The following is a 24,117-nucleotide window of genomic DNA, read 5'->3' as shown; positions in this document are numbered from 1 at the left end:
CCTCCAGAAAAGCAAAACAAAACAAAAAACGAAAACAAAACAACAAAGTACAACTAAGTTTATGCTTCTTGTTGTGTATCGGGTTTTTTTAGAAGAAAAGAAAACTATTCATATTACCTGATTATTCGAAATGTGTGTTTATTTTCTTGTTTCCCTTTTTTTTAATAAGCAGTATTTGCATATTATTTGAAAAATTATCTTGTTTCCCCCTTTGACAAATTGAGTATCTACACCTCATGGAAAAAAAAAACAAACATCGGAACTATGGAACTATGGATCCATATCTAATATTACGAACATCCAAGAAGGTTCTTATTTGGTGCTTAAAGCATGTTTGTGATGTCAGGTGATATCAAACATTCTGATTCACCCTTTTCTGATAGTATGGGTCGTTTTGATATGCCACCATCTTGCAAGTCAGAATGGCTGCTATCATAACAAAAAATGTATTTTAACCATAAGGTTGTAATTATTGAAGTCCAATTGTAGCTTTTTAGTCCGCTTAACGGTCTTACATCTTGCGAAAACCAACCCTCTTGTTTGGTCCTCATAAAACAGACATCATCCTTTGAGACTGTTGAGAGAACAACCAAATTGCAATCGTCTACAGAGACCAGGGACTGGATTCTCCAAATCAGTGAATTCCATGTCTTCCCTGAATCAGTATATGCAATTGCAAAGTATCCTGAGAACAGTGGTTTGAAATACATTAATAGCATCAATTCAGTTATCTTTTCTCCTTCAACAATCCCGCCGCTTCAAACGTGGTGTACAATCCCATAAACAGCAAATCATACTATGATATCTTGTTTGAAGCACCAGTGCATCAGTAACTCTTGGAGACAATGATTCTGAAATGTGGAGAGCTTTGAAGGAAGCTGCATGGGACCCACAAAATTATTTATTTCAGATTACTGCAATGAAACCTTAACCATCCAGTTTAATAGCATAATGGTAAATCATTTCTACCGAACTGCAAAAAGCAGGTTGAGAGATTCCTACATTCTCCTTGATTCGCGCATGTCAAGCAGACATGGGGACTAAGAACTGTATCTCGTTTCCGTGGAAGAACAAGTTAAATACTATTTGGTAGCATGACTTGGACAAGTATGCACTTCTACAAGACTCATTTGAGTCTACCTCGCCAAAGGGGGGGGGGGGTCATATCAGTAATAGAATGATCGGGAAGATTGAAAACTTTTTTTCAAACGATACATAAGAAGGAACCCGTTGACCTTAATCTTCTTGTACCTATGGAGATACTCAGAAGAGAATACTTCTTTAAAATGCATGTTTGTCAGAAATGATATGATTCTCTTTAATACTTGCATGTTGTTGTTTTTTTTTTGTCTTATCCAGTACCCTCAACTAATTTGCTTCAGTAAAATTCCATAGGACTGAGCGTTTGTGAGTAACAAACCTTGCAACTCCCGTTCGTTTACAGACAAACACAACGCTGTTGCATGTGGGAGGGAAATTGATGTCATATTAGTGCTCAACAAGTATGAAGAACGCAAGATGAAAAAATCTAATAATTGAATTGCACTCTTAATAACCATGTGGCCTTAATGCAGAAAGGGTATCATTTGATCAGATTTGCCCATGTTGCACAGTCGATCAACTTTAATGAAGGACAAATATTGATGACTTTATTTCATTACCACACTCATCTTAAAACCTGTATCATCGCTCAATTAATTCCAGCACCACCTAGTAGTCCTATCAATCGCCTTGAAACACTATGCACGTTTACCATATTGATTTAGATAGTAACAGTTACTGTGACAACAACTAAACCTCCACAAAAGCAAAACAAAACAAAAAACAAAACAAAAACAAAACAACAAAGTACAACTAAGTTTATGCCTCTTGTTGTGTATCGGGGGTTTTTGAGAGAAAAAAAAAAACCCAACTATTTATATTATCTGATTATTCGAAATGTGTGTTTATTTTCTTGTTTCCCTTTTTTAATAAGCAGTATTTCCATATTATTTGAAAAATTATCTTGTTTCTCCCTTTGACAAATTGAGTATCTACACCTCATGGGAAAAATAATCATCGGAACTATGGAAGTATGGATCCATATCTAATAATACGAACATCCAAGAAGGTTCTTATTTGGTGCATAAAGCATGTTTGTGATGTCAGGTGATATCAATCATTCTGATTCATCCTTTTCTGATCGTATGGGTCGTTTTGATATGCAACCATCTTGCAAGTCAGAATGGCTGCTATCATAACAAAAAAAAAAATGTATTTCAACCATAAGGTTGGAATTGTTGAAGTCCAATTGTAGCTTTTTAGTCCGCTTAACGGTCTTACATCTTGCGAAAACAAAACCTCTTGTTTGGTCCTCATAAAACATACATCATCCTTGAGACTGTTGAGAGAACAACCAAATTGCAATCGTCTACAGAGACCAGGGACTGGATTCTCCAAATCGGTGAATTCCATGTCTGCCCTGAATCAGTATATGCAACTGCGAAGTATCCTGAGAACAGTGGTTTGAAATACATTAATAGCATCAAATCAGTTATCTTTTCTCCTTCAACAATCCTGCCGCTTCAAACGTGGTGTACAATGCCATATAATCAACAGCAAAGCATACTATGATATCTTGTTTGAAGCACCAGTGCATCAGTAACTCTTGGACACAATGATTCTGAAATGTGGAGAGCTTTGAAGGAAGCTGCATGGGACCCACAAAATGATTTATTTCAGATTACTGCAATGAAACCTTAATCATCCAAATTAATATAGCATAATGGTAACATTTCTACCGAACTGCAAGACACAGGTTGAGAAATTCCTACATTCTCGTTGATTCACGCATGTCAAGCAGACAGGGGGACTAAGAACTGTATCTCGTTTCCGTTGAAGAACAAGTTAGATACTATTTGGTAGCATGACTTGGACAAGTATGCACTTCTTCAAGACTCATTTGAGTCTACCTCGCCAAGACGCAGTCATAGAAATCATCTGATCCCACGATAAGAAAAGCATGAAATGCAGGAAACTTCACCCAACCGGGCATCCCGTTCGTAGACTTGTTTGTTGGTCACACACTGAAACAGCTCAGCAGAGAGCATAAAATTGCTGGAGGTTTCTTTTGAAAAACGCAGAATGAGAAAGCACCGACCAGTAGGTTTTTAAAAGTACAAATGAGAAATAACAACTCAGTTCTATGGTTCTTTTCACGCATCAGAATTCCTCAAAAAAAAAAATATTTAGAAGAACATCAGACGACAATACGGGAGTAGTTCATTTCACAATTTGTCAATGAAGCTGGTGAAAATGGTGTTTTACAATCAGGTTCAGAAGGCATTCAAAGGAAAAATTCTAGAAAGAGATGAAAGGGGAAGTTTCATGTTCTAAGTATTCGTGTCCGAAAAAATAGAAAAGAAAAAAATATATATATCTTTCTGGGACAATATAAGAAAGGTCAAACTAAATATTTTCACTCTTGCAATCACATACACAGTGTAACATTGCAATCAAGCTCATTCAGCTTAGAGGATCACCAAATTCTCATAACACTTCTACATGTTCAACAGTCTATAGCCCTGTCGTGATCCAGTCATTGCTGAACGATATAACTGCAAAGCATACGTTCTGCAGTTATTCTTGACGTCATATCTTATATGTTTTTTCTTCATTTTGACTATAACAAAGGTTCATTTATGCATGCCGTAGCGGCCCGCAAATGTGAGCCAACAGCGTGAAAGCTGAACACTGAGCAGCCAATTCCATCTGACACAGAGATCACATCGCGGAAAGACAAGAAAAGACAAAAAAGGGCCGAAAATGGGTTCATCATGGATGTCATGCGAGCTACATGTCACCCATCACTCACAATAAGGAAGCAGATTTTCGTTAAAATCTATTTAAAGATGGCAGCCTAAGAAATTTAATTAGCAGTTTTTCTAGACCATTTTTGTTAATGTGATTACGTATGTCATACAGAACCCTTTTTCATTTCTTTAAAAAAAAACCTTTTACACACTCTTCACTTTCAACTCTAATAACTTTTGTTAGATTGATGTTACTGCTTGAAAGTCAGTAGTAGTCATGAATAGAATGTGTTCATTCAGCACGCCTAATTTCAGCTTAATCTGCTAATCTCATTTTTTGTTATGCTATGGAGTTTTACATCTTTTTTTTTCTATCTTTCATTACATAGAGCACGCCTTGGTATAAAGTTGAATGGAATTGAATGGACCCTAAACTTTACAGCCCTTTTCTTCTCAGTAAACTCTTGTTTCAAGAGTGTGTACTTTCTTACAATTATTTGATAGATTTAAACAAAAGATCAATTTATATCGAGTTATCCATCATTCTAAAGCTTCGAGATGGTTCCCTTAAAATCTGCTTGAACCAACAAAAAAAAAAGTGTCTGGCGATTTTTCTATGGTATTCTGGTTCAAGGTCACAGATGTGCCAGAAAATCTGACATTCTACTCATGCTTTTTAAAGACACAAGAAATGACAATCTAACAATATTTAGAATTGATTTAATCATTTTTGATTATAATCATAAGTTTTCCCGGTCTCTTTACTTCTCCTGAGTGGTGGCAGGTAAACTGGCATTTGGAAGAAGAAATGAGACTGGTTGTGGTTGCTTTATACACAATTGTGAAGCGAAATTTTTTACCCCGAATGATATGTCAGCATTTAATTTCACAAAGCCCCTAAAGCCATACAAATTATCAATTAAAATATTTCTCCAAAACTAACTGGAATTCTAAGAAATCTTATATGACATTTTAGTAATGTCTGTTGAGGTATGATTTCAATATGTGGAAAGATCTAGAGGTGTAGACTTGAAAGTGGAGTAAAATCCTGGATTCACTTTAAATTACCAGAAGTTCCTTTACACGCCTTTTCCGACTTATGCTCTTCATTTATTCCTCACACGCGCAATTTTGCGGCCGTGCAACAGCACACGCGGTTGTAGAAAATGAAAAGCTGACGGCATTATCAAAAACGCCACAAGTGAACTGTAATGCCCACACAGGAAATCGTGTGTGCATTATACTCAAAGCATATTCCGTGACATCATTATGTGAATGAATACATGTCGGATGAAACAGTGTTTCACACTCCTTTAAAGAACAAGATGAACGGACTTAGGAGTCGGTATGACCAAAGGGTAAGTTTTACACCTTAAACTAATGACTTAAATTTGAAACGAATTGTAATTGGTGAACTCTTCGGACGATCCAGTGTACAGTCGTTACATCTAAAGCATTTGTTTATGGGAATCAAATATTCACCTGTGTAGTAGGGATTCTTCCAGTGATCATGTTTATTCAGATAACAACAATGCATGATCTTATGGGTTAAAACAAAGAGGAGAAAAAGAGTGCAAATAAAATCGTTTTTGATGCAATGATTTCAAGAGCGATAAAAGTATCAAATTTAAAGAAACAATATATTTTGTGGTTTACGTCACTGACCAAGTATGGATTCTTTGAAACATGTCATTGTGTTCAGATGATGTATAGTTTCCTACTTTCACAACTAATATCAACTTTGTTAGATGGGTTCTTAATCATGTTTAAGAATACGTGTTTAGATATACCTGCCGTTCTGAGCCGGGCTGAGATCTAATCATCAGAATACTCTTTGTGACAGGCTAAGGTGTTGAAAACCAAACCCTAAACGTCTCTTATAGCCCAAAGCTGATTTTATGCCATTTTCATTGGGTGTGATTGAGCAGTTGCTCCAACGCGTCCTGACTGCATAATCTTGATATTTTAGGTGATGGACTTGCACTGCTATACTGCTGTCACTGCAGTACCAATGCTTTTATGTCTACACTTCCAGAGATTTGTATGATATCTTGTTGAATTTGGAAGTGTGAGGTCTGGACACATTTTGGCATTAACTTGCTTAAAAAAAACCAGGATGATGTCAAACAGCGTTTTCTAAGATTCCCTGCTATATCGTTGACTCTATCTATAGAGAACAAATAGCAACTCTGTCTTCTGTTTAGATTGAGGGAATATCAATTTCTCTGTTTCAAAATTTATTTCAGGGAATTTTAGTCTCCATTTGGTTCTTTTGTCTGCTGTGGCAACTTTCAGGTACGTATGCCTTGTTTCGTTTGTTTTCTTGGTGATACGTGTGAGATCACTGATTACCCTCTGTTTTGGCGCAAATTCTTTATCTAATATATTCATATCTATACAATACTTTTGTGGATTAAAGTCATGTCACTTGTTTTTCATGATAAACATATATATATATTAATCAAATGATTTTTTTTCCTCTATGTGATCACTTGACTTTTTCGCTGGATCGATTTCTTGATAATAGTGGAAAATATGTTTCAAGGTGACGTCATACATGTCTGTCACAGTTGAAATCCACCCCCTACTTAAATGGCATTAAAATACGGTGCAAATGTGACGTTAGATTTGACGATCACCCCTGTTTTGTGATACAGATTCTGGAAGCAGGTCAGTTGTAGATGTGTTTGATCTGATGGCTTAATGGGGCTGAAAAAAACATTTCAAAGATATTACGTTCCTGTATGAAATGAACGAAAAAAATGACTATCAAGTTACTTGAGCCAATCTCAGTTTGGTAACCTTGATCAATTTTCACCTGGATTTCAGTATGTTTTAGCTTTTCATTTCATTTCATTTATTTTCCACTTTCATAATTGGTTCACAAACTTTGCATTAAAAACAAACAAACAGACAAAAATACATGGTGTCAAATATGATAGTGGCGGAATCATGAGAAGCACAAAGCAGGCTTTTTCAGGACATACCCTTCCTGATCATTTTCCATGTTATCATTATGGACGTCATTTCTTTCTTTCTTTTTTAAATGCCAACTGACGTGAATTTGGATGTTGAGCAATAAAGATAGTGCATTCATCCTCTGTTGTTTTCTCCTCGCATTTGATATGATTTGACTAGACGACAGAATTGCGTTTTTAATGTGGATGAGATTAAACCTTTGATTTGATTCAGAACTTGATGTAGGGAAATGTTCGTAATTATGTTGCCTATAATGTCGGTAGAATCTGCAGCTGAATGGCCGACGGTAGCAGGTCAATTCGAATCCTGGCGAGGGTGTTGTTGTTGTTGTTGTTGTTGTTGTTGTTGTTGTTGTGTTTGGCTTTTTTTTTCAATCTCTCAAATCTGTTCTTTGCTGACAATGACCACTCGCTCCCAATCACGGATTGAATTGATCACATATATGTTAGTCTGTTAGTCTCGACATATTTCTAAGGCGTGTAGTTATGTTACGTTTTCTCTTCTATTGCCTCGACGTCGTATGTCCGTAACGAAATAAAGTAAAAATCATTTGAAAGACAAAAGGAGTTCTGATCACATTAAGGTTTATGATTTATTGCTCTACAAAAAATATATTTATCAAATTGCCCTGCCAGACAAGTTTTGACGTTCAGGCCACCATGCTGTGCACAGCCTCGAAATAATGACCAGAACATCGATTACACGATTCAATATGACAAGTGAATGTATTCACAATTATAAAACAGAAGACATGGCGCATGTAAAAGCATTGTACGAGCAACATATTGAAGTTAACAGTATACAGTGCACTTCCGTTATAACAAACAGGGTTAATATTAATTTAACTCTTGTTACAACGAAGTAAAACTTCAGGTCTAAAGTTACTTTTACATATCTTTCTATTCTTTATTGTTTGACCGCAACAAAATTTCGATACATGTTTTAGACGAAAGAAAGCTGCTGGTTCCAAGGAGTTCGTTATGAAGGAAGTCGTGATTAAGTCCTTGTATACAATACAACAGAATTTCATGGAAACTGCACATGGTGTATTACTGAAAGTGCACAACAATGTCATGCACCGGTGGTATCGAAAACAAAGAGAACCAAAGAAAAGTAATCATGCAAGTATAGGACCATGCGCTGCCACAGCTCGCGTTAGGCAGTTGATAAGTGATCTCGGTAATTGCTCTAAAATTTTTGTTTCTTTTGTTTTTCGTATTGAGAGGCACCATTAAAACATCCATCAGCGTTTGTCTCATTAGTTAGCTGTTGTTGCTGTTGTTGTCGTCATCAAGATCACGAAATAATAGCACAGTATAATCAGACAATTAAAATCGCATCGCCTACCTTGCCAAAAAAAGGGGGTCAGCTATAAGTTCCTCCGTCTGAAAGGAACCAGTAATAGACTTGGGAAGAGCCATAAAAAGAGGCATTGCTTGTTATGGTACAAAATAATGTCGATAAAGAGGCTGTGATGTTCCTTTGGTATAAACAGTCACTGTATCTGCAAAAAGAGGAAAAAATCTACTAAAGTAATCCTACAAATTCTTTTTGAACGCCGATATTTATCTCTATCTAAGCAATGTTCGTTTGTCCAGAATGATATTTAAACAAGTGAATGCAATTTTTGTATCCTTTCATTTGCATGATTAAACAAATTAGTGTAGAAAAGAAAGGAATTTTTATGAACCCCAAGTTTCCTGTATGGTTCATAAATTCACATCCTCATCCAGGGATTTTCCGCATCAAGTGATACGGCATACACACACATTTAATACCGCTACAATGATAATAATGAGCAGCTTGCGGTGTCGTGCATGGCGTGCTATAACAGAGATGTCAAATTCGATGGTGGCGTACAGTTTTAATGTGAGTTGGTAATTTGAGAAAGAGTGTGCCACTATCTATGCCAGAAATAGATGTACCAGAAGAGTTTAATGGATATCAACACATGCCAATAACCAAACAAAAGCAAAGAAATACAATAATTTCACAAAGATTTTGGGCATTGCCGTTTTTCTGTCATGTCACTCGAGATCGGAAAGGGCAAGGAATAAGGGTTACGGCAAAAAACAAAACAAAACAAAACAAAACGAAACAAAACAAGCGAAGAGGTGAACGTTGACTGTAAAAATGTATACAAAGAGGAGAAAATATTTGATTGGATCAGTGCATTGAGTCAAATTAGACACATAGACAGAGAATAGTCAAAACTTAATAAAGTTAAAGATCATGACAAATGTTGTTGAGGTGGGTTAGAAAATAGCTTCATGGGAAGACCTTATTATAATTGTGGCAACATTGAATTTGGCATAAATATATCATCTCACCCCCATATGCCCCACCAGATAAAGGGTTGGGGAGGGGGTCGAGTGACCAGCATCTACTTGCACATCACTGTTAGTAGTGCTCCTTAAGCGCCTGATTTGGGAAACGAGGACAGGGCCTGGTGTAGGACGTTGCCTTCACCCCCTTGGTCATGGGGATTAAGGAAGAGGAAGATTCAGAATGAGAATAAATGACAATGTGATGTGGTTTTTTTTTTCAAACCAGCTCTCCATCGACACCCATCATATATCAATGATATAATAAATACATCAAAAACTCTTAAATTTATACTTTTTGCGGATGATACTAATATTTTTTACTCTCATGAGAACCTCGAAACACTGTTTAATACTCTGAACACGGAAATAGACAAAGTCTCCCAATGGTTCGTATGTAATAAATTATCCCTTAATGTCTCTAAAACAAATTTTATACGTTTCAAACCTACTGCTTCACAGAACATTAACAGCAGTTACAATATTAATATTGATGGATTATCCTTAACTGAAGTAAGATCTACTAAATTTTTAGGAATCACAATTGACTCGAGTTTAACTTGGAACGATCACATTCATAATATCCACACGTCTGTCTCAAGAACTGTAGGAATTTTATATCGACTGAAAAACTTCATTTCTCAAAATTCCCTGACTATTCTATACAATGCATTGATCTTACATATCACATACTGCAATATCGTTTGGGGAAACTGTGGCTCAACTAAAATCAATCCAATTCTTACCCTCCAAAAACGTGCTGTACGTTTGATTACCAATTCCCGTTACTTATCCCCATCCAAACCCCTATTTCGTCAACTAAAAACATTGAAAATTGAGGATCTTCACACCTTTCAAACTGCTGTTTTTATGTATAAATATACAATTAATTGTCTTCCAAAAATTTTTGATGGCTTCTTCACTCCAAATTCCACCGTTCATTCATATCCAACACGTCAGTCGTCCGATTACCATCTCGAAAACCCCAGAATCATTTTAGCTCAAAAATCATTAAAACATAATGGACCATATTTTTGGAATTCTTTACCCCCTAATTTAAAACAATGTACGTCGTTGAACATTTTCAAACGAGAACTAAAAAACACCCTCATAATCCAGTATACTTCTGACACATAAATTTTCATACCACCTGGTCAACAAACACCCTAAACAATGAGTTCACGGCCATAACTGAAGTAGCATTCACCTCATCACACTGATACACAAAATAACACTCAACGTACAAACCAAGATTCATCCCAACACAATGCACACCGCACTGCACCGCACGTCCTTCGCACAATTACTTCCCACTCAGTGAGTGGCAAGATTTTCTTTATGTATCTCTTTATTGTGCCCTTTGCACAATTACCCCCCACTCAGTGAGTGGCAAGATTTTCTTTTGTATCTCTTTACCTGGGGCCATCTTCCTCGTCAAGCTTAGCTTATGATGATGGTCCCCTGCATTTCATTTTTATCATTTCCTATTGCTTCCTTTCATATATGATATTCGTTCTTGAAAAAAAGAAAATATATGTAAGATCCAAAGTTACGAATATTAGCTGTGTAAATGACTATGTAAGTATTTTGTTGATTTGTTGATTTGTATTGATTTTGAAATGCAGAAATAAAAACTGAACTGAACTGAAACTGAACTGAACTGAACCCAAAGATCTAATCACGTAAACAATTTAATGAATCAATTGACTGACTCTAATAGGCAGAGTTTGGAAAATAACGGGAACTAACAAGTAAGCTATGGCGCTTGAAAGGGGATTTATAAGAAATTGCACATAGTTACACACATTACTCTACCATTTGTTATTGTCTACTGCCTAGTGCTAAAGTGCAAATTGAGGAAAATGACTGGAGTGGGACTTTACCCCACCCCCCACCCGGAAAGAAAAGGGAGGGGGGTAAAATACGACTGAATGAAAATATCATGTTGGTGTTTTATTTTGTTCTTCTTTTTACCTGCTTTCCCTCCAAGCAACCAACAAGTTAATTATTCATTTAGATATCTCGTGCGTTTAAATGCAACCATAAACAAACATAAAGTAGTTGTCACTTAACACAAGGGATACACATAAAATACTTTTAACAGTAATAAGTTTTGGTGTAATCATTCAAGTGTTGGTGTTTGTTTGTTTTTAAAAAAACGAGATTTATTTGTGTTCAAAGACTGCAACAGGCTATAACTATAGATATTGATGAGGTAAAGTGACGGATAGACGTATATTGAAAATCGCCATCTAATCTAAATGAATTTAATGGTTGTTTCACACGACACTTGTCACAAAGGCATCAATCATTTATCACATCCCATGACTTTTTACTATTTCCATTACCGTAAGCTAACCCTTTTCTCATGATTTTTGTTTCTGTTTTATTTTGTATACAGTTTAGTGTCATTCTACATTTCTTACCAAGCACTTTATTACTAACTAACTTAATTATTTTTTTTTGCAGCATCATGCGATCCCGAAGTTTGCCCCCATCTCACCAAAGCACCGTGTCCTTCTGTGCTGTCAGATGATGGTGCCGTTATTCAGTACATACCTAAACCCGTAAAGTCAGACGCATACACTTTACCGCGGCTGCCACCGGAATTGAAACTCTCACAAAACCTGACAAGATACATTTGCACAAGACCAGGTATGTTCTTACATCTCAAGGTGAATCGATAAGAGTCTCGACTGAGTGGTTTGGTACAATACCTCATAGACAAGCCATGCACCTGCACATTTTCATCCTCATCAGATCAATATGAGGACGTAATCATTCACCTGTTTATAACCAATCTATCTAAGAAGTTGGTGATGTAGAACATGTTGCTAGTTAATAGTTTTACAAGATACAATTGAACTAATATAAGAACTGTGAACGAAGTATATACTGTATGCGACCGTGCATAAAAAACAACAAAAAGTCGTACCGCTTGATTTTTAATACGTGAAACCGGTCAACGAAGTCAATCTCAAGTGGGTTTTCATATCTTCTGAATGAACAAATTTTCTTCTACATTATTCCTAAGTTTGGGATCATAAAATTAATGGGAAAGTATGTTTTCTGCGGGGAGTTTTTCTACAACCCCATTTTTGTAGAGCAGTGAGATCAGGCATGTCTTAGAGGCCCCTTTTCATTTCTTGAAAATCCTTTACACACTATTTACTTTCAACTCCAATAACTTCTGTTACTACTTTGAAAGTTGGCATTAATCATGGACAGAATGAATTGATGGCGCATGGACAATTTCAGCTTAATCTCATTATCCATTTATTGTTGCTCCGGTGGTTTACATCCTGGTTTTTTTTTTTTTTGTCTCATTCATCGAACAGCTAGCATGGTTTGGTAGAGATTACGCGCTTGAATAGGCCCTGATGTACTTCAGAGCCTGTTTTCTCAGTTCATACTTTCTAGAATGTGCGCGTTCTTTCCAATATTTAGATAGGTTAGGAGAGTCGATTTGAATTGAGATATACATCATTTTAAACCTTACAGTCTGATCTTTCAACCAAAAATTCCCTGTCTGGCGACTTTTTTTTTTTGTTTTGTTTTGTGATGCAGGGTCTCATATTATGTTCTGTTTACTGTGTATGCGTTGTTTATCCGAGTCTGAAAAATCCAAGGCGTTTTCATTATTGCGACAGCAATTCTGTTGAGCACAGAGTAGTAGTAGTTATCATTATAAATTATTTTCAAAGAGAGGAATATTTACTTTGGCATACTTTGCCATTAGACTTCGGTAATTAATTGTTGATGATGTTTCAGAGCAGAAAAATGCAAAACAAGCAAAAAAAAATTGAATAAGTTTAATTCACCCTCGTAAATCAAAGGAATACTATATGTTTAAACATTCATCTATCATTCATTCGTATATCTCTTGTTGGCGCAGCCTGTCTGTCTGACCCGTGTCTTCACCAGTCTCGATGTACGGAGACCGATGAAGGTTTCAACTGCACCTGTCGCGATGGTTTGCAAGGTCCACGGTGTGAAATAGGTGAGAAACAGAATACCTGTTTTTTTTATTGCATGTCTTCTTGTTGCCTTTTTGGTCTGAAAAGGTTATATATTGCCGTAGATTTTTACTGTGCTGATAGAATAATCTAACCAATTTTGTCTCTTTTACTAATCATACTAATTTGTGAATTGTGATAGAAAGTGATGGGTAGTGCAATTTCACGCTTCATTATTTTGGCAGCTATTTTGCATTTTGTTTCTATTTGAAATCTATTTGTGGGTGGGGATGTTGCTTTTGTTTTAATGTCTGTGTAGAAATGACATTTTCATTTGAAGAATTTTCTTGGGCATCTTGACCATCCCTCTCAGCTGCTTTCATCGAAACTGTCAGACTCCTTGGAGGAAACAGCGGTGAAGGGAGAATCGCCTTTGCCCCTCGTTTCAGCCCTGGCAGACTTAGACTTATACACCAAGATGGATGGACAACAAATGCCTCTCGTCTGGTCTGCCAGTACCTCGGATTCCAGGGAGCTTACGCAACAATCAATGGGAACCTCTACCGCGAATCGTCACAAGATTTCAAAGCTAAAGTGGGCGTGGTCAGTTGCCCAACGAATGCCACTAATATCACTGACTGCTGGATGGACGTAGAGACAAATGATGACGTAGATGCTACTATTGGCATTGTGTGTTGTTCAGGTGAGACGTTTCACCACATGGAGTATACGTAGTTTTTGCGTGTTTGTTCGCTTGTTTGTTCTCAGTTTCCATTTGACAATATAGCTGATCACTCATATTCAGATGTTATAGCTTAGTCCATGGGCCAGGCCAGATATTGGTACCACCTGAGGTGGCAATACCTTTTTGGTGTCATTTTGTTTGTCGGGCATAGATATGCTTATCAAGCTATGATGGCATTTCCAAATGAGTAGCTTAGTCATAATAAATGAATTTTAAACCAATTTGGTCTCGTTGTTATATCACTATACTTCTGAATCGAGACCAACCGCTATACAAAGAAGAGCACTGTCTTCTGTATGTTCATAGGTGTTCTGTTGTAAACGCGGTGCACTTAGTCTTTATTCAAGGCAGCGAAGGGAATATCCAAGGGTTATGATGTCCACAGCGCTTAGTCTAATATTCAAGACGGCGAAGGGAATATCCAAAGCTTATAATACAGTGTATAATTATCCCTTTATCTAAAAACAACAACAACAACAAAGCAATTCCTCGTGAATTTTACCGTATTTTTCAATTATTTATCATTTTCCGGTGAAAACGCTACGGTGAAAACGCTAATACCACGCCAATGTCGCTTTATTTCCATCCAACAATGAAGGATAATGCAAAAACAATGTACCGGTACACTACAATACATTGTAATGAATAATGTTGTAAATAAACAGAGTGCTTTTTGTTTAAAACTAATGTATTTGTTGAGAGGGTGGTATAAAAACAGTATAGATAATCTCTTTTATTAGGAACTTTAGATATGATAACGGTACATTGGTCTAGATAAAGACTAAGCGCACCGCGTGACAGCTGTGGACATCATAACCCTTTGGATATTCCCTTCGCTGCCTTGAATAAAGACTAAGCGCACCGCGTTTACAACAGAACACCTGTGGACATACAGAAGGCAGTGCTCTTCTTTGTATAGCGGTTTAGTTTCGATTCAGAAGTATAGGGATATAAAAACGAGACCAAATTGGTTAAAAATTCATTTATTATGACTAAGCTACTCATTTGGAAATGCTATCATAGCTTGATAAGCATATCTATGTCCGACAAACAAAATGACACCAAAAAGGTTTTGCCACCTCAGGTGGTACCAATAACCCATTTTTCGGGTCTTGGCCCATGGGCTAGCTGGCCTTCCATGGGGTCCATATACTTGGGGCGGAGCACTTCACAGTGTGTATGTACGTACATGTATGTATGTGCATATGCCTTTGTGTGTTACCTTAGTATATAAAGAAAGACTAGAGAAAGTGAAAAACAACTATACCCACATCCTCAAATATCCACACTCGAATACATCCATACACAGCACACTTACGCACACATGCACACACACAAACAAACACTCACACATACTTATATACACTCAGAAAGTAAAAAAGAAAAGAAAGTGAACACTTTTTCAAGTTAATATTTCTCATAGAATATCTAACCTGGTAGGTCAATAAAAACAAGTAGTCATGCGTAAGTGCTTTTCTATAATATAACAAAGAGAACAAACACAAATGCTTAAGGTGCAAAAATAACTCTATGATCGCTATAATGTCTTTGTAGCTCCAAAGATAAAGAAAAGCTAAAAAATAACAGAGGAAAATAAAGACTCTTCTGTCAAATCCAAATTCAAATGAAATTACAGAAGAAACAATATCAACATAATGATAGAACTTTGAATCGATATTTGACAATTAGGAAAATGGAATATAATATTTGGTTCTTGAATTTGTCTCATCAATTCTTAAACTCTAATATCAAAGAATGTTCTGAAGAAATTTTCTGTTCATTTAATCGCCTTTGTGAGATTACTCCCCATGTCATTTGAAATTTGAGCTGACAGACAATTCTTATTTTCCCCCTTTATTTTCCCGCTTTGTTTTGTTTGAGGCTATAAAGAGGTTAACAGAACGAAAGCTCATGTTTGGTATTTCATTTATCTATCTCATTATGTTAAACTGGTCTTTTGTTATCATTCTTATCTTAAAAGGCTTTTTTTTTGCAAATGAAAGACAACATGTCAATTTGTGCAATTTGTACTTTTGTGCCCTGGAGGATAAAAACACCAATGTGTTCACTTATGCGTAAAGTTTCCCATTGGATTCACCTACTGCAGGTTAACAGCCAGATAAATTTTTATTGAAAAAAAGAAAAACTTCTTTGAAAAATATGAATAGGAAAAAATTTTCACTTTCTTTCTTTCTTTCTTTTTTGCTAAGTGTACGCATAACATAACTATTCATAGATAAATTGTAATAACGGTACGCAATGTCTCAATTTTGTATGCTCCTGTCAAATTTTCCCCTTAGCGAGTCCCAGCATGTCTCCTGGAAGTCCTCTTGGTCTCGAAAGTGGCGCCATTCCAGACTCCAGCATCACCGCTCAATCCTCCCACGGAGAGGGACTTAATCCCCCAAACGGCCGTCTCAACGCACCTGACGCTTGGTGTTCCCACCAGCAAAACACAGATCAGTGGCTACAGGTTCAGTTCGAATCACCCTGTCTGGTGACAGGTGTCATCACGCGGGGAAGAGGGTCAGGAAACTATTATGTGACGTCATATACAGTATCGTCCAGCGTAGACAACGCAGTTTGGACAGAATATATGGATCCTTTCACAGGTAGCGTCAAGGTGAGCTTGATGTATCTGAAACCAACGCGTACATGTCGGCAAAGGTAGGAATGTGACACAAAATAAAACAGTAGAGATAACCAGAAGGGTAATGTGTATCCAACAAAAGGCAAAAATGTATCACGAAAAGAAGTTACAACATGCCCGTGAGCATGAGTAAATGTCATTGGCCAAATGATACTTTATTTCACAACTCAATCGGGCGTACGTCTTCACTGTGTGCAAAGTCTATGATTATGGAGCTGGGAAGTTGCCACCTACAGTGACGAAATAGACGGCGATGAATTGAGCATGGAATGAATGTTGACAGAAATCACGACAGTGTCATTTGACTCATATCCCTTTCGGATATATACCTCCTTTACTCTAGGAAGTTTTTCTAGCTATATCCTGGTCAGTGGACATAAAAATCTAACGTCTTTAACGACTCATGTACAAAGTACAAGAGCGGGGATAATGAATTTACCTGAGACTTTAACTTACAACAGAGCTGTCTTTTGGCTGTGGCTATCGAGTTATCCTGTATATTTCGGCTCAGGGGTTGTTTTGTTTTCATCGCTAACTTAAAAAACCCCAACAACAACATGAACAACAAAGTGAGCGATTCTCTATTCTGTTCTAATAGGTTTCTCGAAAGGCCAATTAGCTACTATTCATAATTGGACAGACTCACTTTTCACTACCTCATAGAAACAGTACGAAGTGTTGATCCAAAGCTAAATGGTTGTAATAATCACAATCTTATACGGAGAACACGTAAAACTTAAATGTTGGTATGTTGAAAGTCCTGCAGCAAGTGTGAGATATCGCCTTAAGTTAACGATGAAAGGATAAAGTCGCATTGTTGCTTGTGCATAGAAAAAGAAATGGCCTTAATAAATGGAAATAGCTTTGATACCCGATGTATTGCAAAACAGCACCTGTTGTGAATTTGAAGATATCGTGAGTTTGATATGATGATGATATTGTAAAAGTATCTTTGTATACTTGCAGTACTGTTCATATTACATTCGTGTGAACAGTATAGTTTTAAGAGGGAACCTCGCTGTTGACGGAGGCAAGTTTTCAGTAAATTAGAGATTGGGTTATTCTGGGTGTTTTACCAGTGTTCTGCATAATATTCTTGCATTCTAAGGTTTTCCCGGCGAATTATGACATGACGAGCCAGGTGAGACACTACTTCAGGAGAGCCATAACAGCACTTTCTATTCGGCTCCATCCAAATACTTATATTAATCACAGATGTATGAGACTGGAGCTGATCGGGTATGGACCTTTGCAAGACAATGTCGGTAAATATCTTTGCTTCTGTGACGTGTAAAGCAAATATATAATATAATGTATATATATAATACACAAAAGGCACGACACTAACTTTTATGCAGGCCCGTAGCCAGGGGGGTGCGTCGGGTGCGTACGCACCCCCCCCCCCCAAATTCTGAAAGGTCCACTTTTTCATAATAACGGTTTTTAGCAATTCTCAAGATAACAATCCAAATAAATATAAAGACACATTATATGCTACGTAAATGTGGAAGAGTACGTTTAACAATGTTAAAAATAATTGTACGAAACCCTTTTGTTGTATGAACCATCGGATCGTCCCCATGCACACAAACACAAATGTTATGTATCAATTTGTGCGAGCTATGGAAAACTTTCGGTCATCTGCGAAGCCGCGCTTCCGCGCGAACGCTACAACACGTAAAACGGGTCAAAAATCGACGCATTTTTCCACAAAATCTGCCATAACTTTTAAACTGTTTAAGAAGCAAACTTGGGGCGCCCGGATTCTAAAAGTGGACACTTTAGGGATTATTTATGTGTATATATCTTTATTGTAACATTTGTAGCAGTGACGCAAATTAGATCAGAAAAGTACCTTATGAGTAGAATATTGTCTATGGCGAACAGTCCAAATTTGACGAATTTGAGCATATTTTGCCGTCTTGCAATTCTTCCAGACGGGATATCTCGAGAACGGAAGATCGCACAAACTTGGGGCGCACGGTTTCAGAAAGTAGAGGTTCTGCCCAATTTTGTGACATAAGAATCTTGTCCATTGGTTGAGCAGTCCTGACGCAAATTTGCAGTAAAGCTAGACTACCCATTCACAATTGCTGTCATAGGGAACGTGTACAATCCATACAGAACTATCACGTGACGAGACTACCAACGAAAATTTGAGCCGTTGACCTTCACTGTCTGCCGTTGTCAGCAGTGTGAATTCATGTGATTTCAAGCTTTTGTTTCTCGCCAAATATCATTTTCAACGCAATATCCAGATACAGTTGTATGTGAGACATTATCTAGATACGTAGCAGCCTTATTGACAACATAACTGTTAAGTTTGGGAGCAAAAACGACCAAATACATTCCACATTCCATCTCATTTTTCGATGATGGCTGTAGTCGGACTGGTGCATTTCCTTCGGAGGTGGTAATATTATAATGTAAGTAGTTGCAACGGTCACCTTGCCACCTGCTGTCTGCAATCGGGCGCTTATATACTTCTTCCAATGGCTAACGGATGTTTAATTTTTGAATTTCACTGACCTCCAAATTTCACAAAGAAAACCTTCTTAGCATGATGGTTAATATGTTGACTGATATTGGAGATGTTTGCGAATCGGATCTATACTACCTTTAATATTATTAAATCTAAAATGATTATTTGAAAGTTCGGAAATGCTGGAAATATCCTACCACAAGGAGGCAAAATATAAATGGTTCACATTTACAATTCATTTTGTTTTAAAAATTTTCTTATTTATTTTCGTTTTTGACAAACTCGCATACCAACGGCTGATATACTGTATAGTAAAGTGAATGTTTCATCTTCCAAACAGCATCCAATGGGATGGAAAACTCCAACTGAAAGGTGGACACCGTGACCATACTCGCTAAAGAAAACGCGTAATAGGGGTCGTTTTTTCTCACGGATTAGATGGAAAGTGTGATGTACGAGCGTATAATAATCAAAGGGTATCAAAAAGGCCGAAATTTGGGAAAATGGTATATTGTTCAATCATGATGAAGTACTTCTTTAGGGTGCAGGAAACATTTAAGGAATACTTGTTTTTAAGGCCCGAAAAAATCATATGATCATTACTCGTTTAGGGGCCATTTTGAAAGTCCATGTATGAGCATGGTGTCCCCTCCCGGGACAGTATCAAAAGACCGTTTTGTTAATTAACGCAATCCCCCCTTCCTTTAAAAATCCTGGCTTCAAGCCTGCTAACGCGGGTATACAATAGAAAAAATAAAAGTTAAAACAACACCAGGAAAATCACTGTTCTCAATTTCGCGGCGCGCTACGCGCGCAGAGTCTCGAACACAATTAAACTTTGCAACTTCCTGGAAAAATGAGTTTTTACTATTTCCTATAGATGAAATACCGTAATGCGATTGCATGCAACAGACAAAAATACAAATTTCCTCGAGACTTTAAAACGTCATTAAAACAGTCAAAATTCACAATTTGCGGCGCGCTTTGTGCGCAAATTCTTATACAACTTTTGTAGTTCGGTCGTCCAAAGAATATATATATATATATATATATATATATATATATATATATTATATATATAATTGTGTGTGTGTGTGTGTGTGTGTGTGTGTGTGTCATCATTGGTATTGGTACCGAAGGTCCGTTTTTTCAGTGACCGCACCTCCCCTTGAAAAATCCTGGCTACGGGCCTGTATATGGTGTTTATATAATCAAATTACTTTTGCACCCCCCCCCCTTGTGCCCCAAGGGAAAAAAGTTGATATAAAACCATTTGATGAATTATCGAAATTGTAAACTAAACCATGTCAATCGAGTGAATATTGATGAGCATCATATATTACTTCAAATATCAAATATCACATACTTTGACTAAAAAGAATGAAGGAAAAACATTGAATATTCGATGAGTTCATTAGACATTAGAATGATGATAAAAGAAAACTCTGTAAAAAAATTGTCAGGACTCAGAGCAATGTAAACTGAATCGAGGGAAAATATTATTTTGCATGACACCACACATTCAGTTGACATTCAAGACTTGATATTCAACATGTAGGCATACCTATATATCTTATTGGGTGGATAAAATTTGGCAGTGCGAAAAAAAAAAGATCACACACAAACACACATCTAAACTTGCAAACACTGTTTCTAATCGGCTATTGAAGACAGAATCAATTTGAAGTACAGCTTGGAACACTCAATTTACACTAGGACAGCATTTTCAAACACTCTGGAATAAACATGATAGTTCACGTGCATCCATATTCATACTTATACACAGTGTGTAAATGTGCTTGGATGAGTGAGTCTCTGTGTGTTGCTGTACCTGTGATATGTTTATGTGTGTAGCGCATTTTAATCAGAAAGCATATATTCGATTTTGTAAAAGCCTTTCGCATACTAAAGATATTGTCGGCATTTCAAGCACTGGTCACAACGGTTTTTAATTTTAGCCGCCATCGATCACGAAAACGGTCTCTGTCCACTCGATCGAGGAGTCCCTCTTGGAGTCGAAGATGGTCGGATTCCCGACTCAAGCATGTCGTCTTCGTCCACGTGGAATTATGGGACTTTGGCGCCTGATGGCAGGCTAAACAAACTACCAGACGCTTGGTGTCCAGGTCTCGATGATCAAGACAGCTGGTTGAAGGTAAGGGTTGGGTCCCGCGTGTACTCTTTACGAGAGGTGAAAGTGAGTTCTCTTATACCTGCATAGGGCATGACTGTCCTACAGATTAGACCAGGGGCCGATCCAGGAATTCCGTAAAGAGGGGGCGCGTTTACAAAATTAAAGGGGGGGGCGCACGCACCCCTCCCCCATTTTTTCTTTTTATTTCTTTTGTTTCAACAAAAAATAAAGGGGGGGGGGGGGCGTGCGCCGGTTGCGGTCCTCCCTGGATCCGCCCCTGTAGACGGTCGACTTATAACCGAGAATGAATGGCTAAATGTAAACACATGGCATATGTATAATTTGATATATGTATAATAAGTAATAATAGTCAGTAAAGCGGATTGAGATACTTAACAAGTGTGAAATGCGCTATATAAAAACCAGCTATTATTATAATCATTATTATGATACATGCACACACACAATAATCTCTCTATTTTGGCATAGATATTATATATACTTATATATATATATATATATATATATATATATATATATATATATATATTAGTGTGTGTGTGTGTGTGTGTACCATGCATTTACTTTCGGTCTTCATTCTCTATTATCCTGTTTCCAAGACGTCGATCCTCGCCATTGGAAGTCAAAAGGGTATATGTATACGCGGGCACATACATCCCTGACATAGTCACATACAATTTAACCTAGTGAAAACATGACATTCAGTTCGGTTAGGTACAGGAGAGTTCTTGGGTGTATTCTACGTAATTGTCCCTGATCAGTCAGAATGGAACATCCTCTCAAAAGTCCTAGCTAGGTACCACCCCCCCCCCCTCCCATCATGTAAATAATGTACTCAAGTTACCTGTTCGAATCGGTCACATTAATGTTTATGTTTAGATCAATGTGATATCGTGAAATAAAGCAAAACAGAAAGAACATAGGACAGAGAAACGTGGTCATAAGGTAAATAAGACTAACCATCGATATTACATAATATTCCAGTACAAAATTGAATATGTGAAACTTCTTAAAATTGCTTTTTTTATAGTGGTTGATTTGATGATTATGCTTCTATATAAATGTCAAGTCAAAAAAGCCTAGATTTTTATTTTTGATGAAAAGTGCAAGTACAATTTAGGTAGCCTGTTTTAAAACGATAATTAGCACTTAATCGTTCCCCACTGTCGATGTACGTTGAACGACCATTATTTTTTCTCTTTTTTTGGGTGAAGTTTGTTGAAGTCAGGTCGAGTACGCCAGCCAATCAGGGTGCTCCCATCAATCTGCCACTGCAAGCGATGAAGATGTTTTGCATCACTCTGTGACTTCTTTCCGTGGACCTGACCCGTGCTAGACATCAAATAACCGAAAGTTGACATATTTCAGCAGAATATGTGCTAAATATCCATTTAAGCACACACACACACACACACACACACACACACACACATACACGCACACACACTAATGCAGAGTTGTGGCAAACACATGACTATTTTTTATTTGAGCACCACAGAATTTGTGTCAAAATTGCGTAAATTATCATACATAAATCAGAACTGGCTTAGCATTTGTGAGAAAGAACAATTTTTTTTTTTCATTTTCAGATGAGTTTTGCTTGGTTTTTACCTGACGTACTGCGATATTGAGCTGTGAAATGGCAAGTTGTTGTAGATCATTACGTGTCCATGCCACCGTTCGGCATGCATACGAATACTATATTGAAAGCGCTTTCGCTGCCCTGCGGTCTGACTGATAATTTGAGAAACATGTACCATGTCAAGGGGACCACTCGATTTTTTTACCTATATCTCATTTCGTTCCGAAGGGAGTTCATTCTCCTGAGGCAGTGCACACTTCCACATGCAATGGATTATCATTCTTCATTAATTCTTTGCAAGATCCAAGCATCTACTTTCGATCAATTCAAATTTTTCTCTCATCATGATTGTTCACCTGAGTTACATTCTGTTATGTTTGTACTTTTTCAAATGATGGTATTTTAGATTGACCTCGGGGAAGTGTTCATGGTCACAGGTGTTATTACTCAAGGCAGATCAAATGATGACAAATGGGTGACGTCTATGTCCATCTCTACGTCCCTGGATGACGTCTACTGGGTTTTTACAATCGACCCGGTGTCCCGCGGACGCAAGGTAAATTCCATGTTTTCGACTCGTACAATGATTAAATTTGCCTTTTCATTTCACTTCCCTCATGCTCGATAATACCTGAAAGATGATCGATTATGATATCACGTCAGCTTTCAATCTACAGAATACCGATTAGAATATGTTGTTACTTCGCTGAGAATTTTATAACATGTTTTTGCAACTGTGAGAAAACAGTTCCCAAACTGACTTTGTAAAACCTGATGTAAAATACTGTGTTTTCTTCGACCGTTGGAAGCAAATGAAATAAAATGAATTTCTATTCATACTCATTTTATTACATTTCATATTATATTGGGGAAAAAATTGACACGTGTTCTTACAAAATAACACATCATTATAAAACAACATCAGATTTAAAAACGTTAGCAAAATACTAGATTTGTATTATGTGTTTGTCTGACATTGGTATCATCCCAGGTGTATCCAGCAAATTATGACAGAGATACCCACGTGACTTCGTTGCTACCTAACCCAATGAGGGCGCGCTACATCAGGATCCATCCAATCACATCCAGGAACACTCCACCATGCATGAGAGCCGAAGTTCTGGGCCGTGTAATTTGAAGGTTTCTGAATGATCCCTTAACTTAAGTTCATGCGTTCTTCTTCTCCTTTTTTTTTAATTATGTTGGAATATTTATGTCCGTATATTTTACCAACTAAAGCTAGTTAAAGCGTTAACAAAGATAATATGGCAAAATAAACTTGACGACATGCTATTGGTGTATTAAGTTGTAATAAGTTTTAGTTGACGAAATGTAATAAAGTTTTGGAAAACAATATTGAATTTTTCATTTTTTCATTTCATTTCATTTTATTGTTTCTGTATGGTACAATATAATCAACACTGATCACTTTCAGAAATAAACACATGGTTCA

The 24,117-nt window shown here is 37.0% G+C and overlaps 1 protein-coding gene across 1 annotated transcript; it reads left to right on the top strand.

Annotated features, from left to right (window-relative positions):
- Positions 1–5,116: 5,116 nt before the first annotated feature.
- On the top strand, positions 5,117–23,802 carry LOC139735448 (lactadherin-like). Its single transcript, XM_071646205.1, has 9 exons — positions 5,117–5,149; positions 6,449–6,461; positions 12,990–13,094; positions 13,424–13,753; positions 16,096–16,418; positions 17,554–17,710; positions 20,886–21,082; positions 23,071–23,220; positions 23,656–23,802. Exons 1-9 carry the CDS (start codon positions 5,117–5,119, stop codon positions 23,800–23,802), a joined length of 1,455 nt encoding a protein of 484 aa, XP_071502306.1.
- The last annotated feature ends 315 nt before the right edge of the window (positions 23,803–24,117 follow it).

This window comes from Diadema antillarum, unplaced genomic scaffold, assembly GCF_040938485.1.
Source record: "Diadema antillarum isolate AM-2024a unplaced genomic scaffold, OU_Dant_1.0 seq00000580_RagTag, whole genome shotgun sequence".
In the NCBI taxonomy this organism is placed as follows: domain Eukaryota; kingdom Metazoa; phylum Echinodermata; class Echinoidea; order Diadematoida; family Diadematidae; genus Diadema; species Diadema antillarum.
Note: the sequence above shows the minus strand (reverse complement) of the source record. Positions and strands in the feature narration are given on the sequence as shown.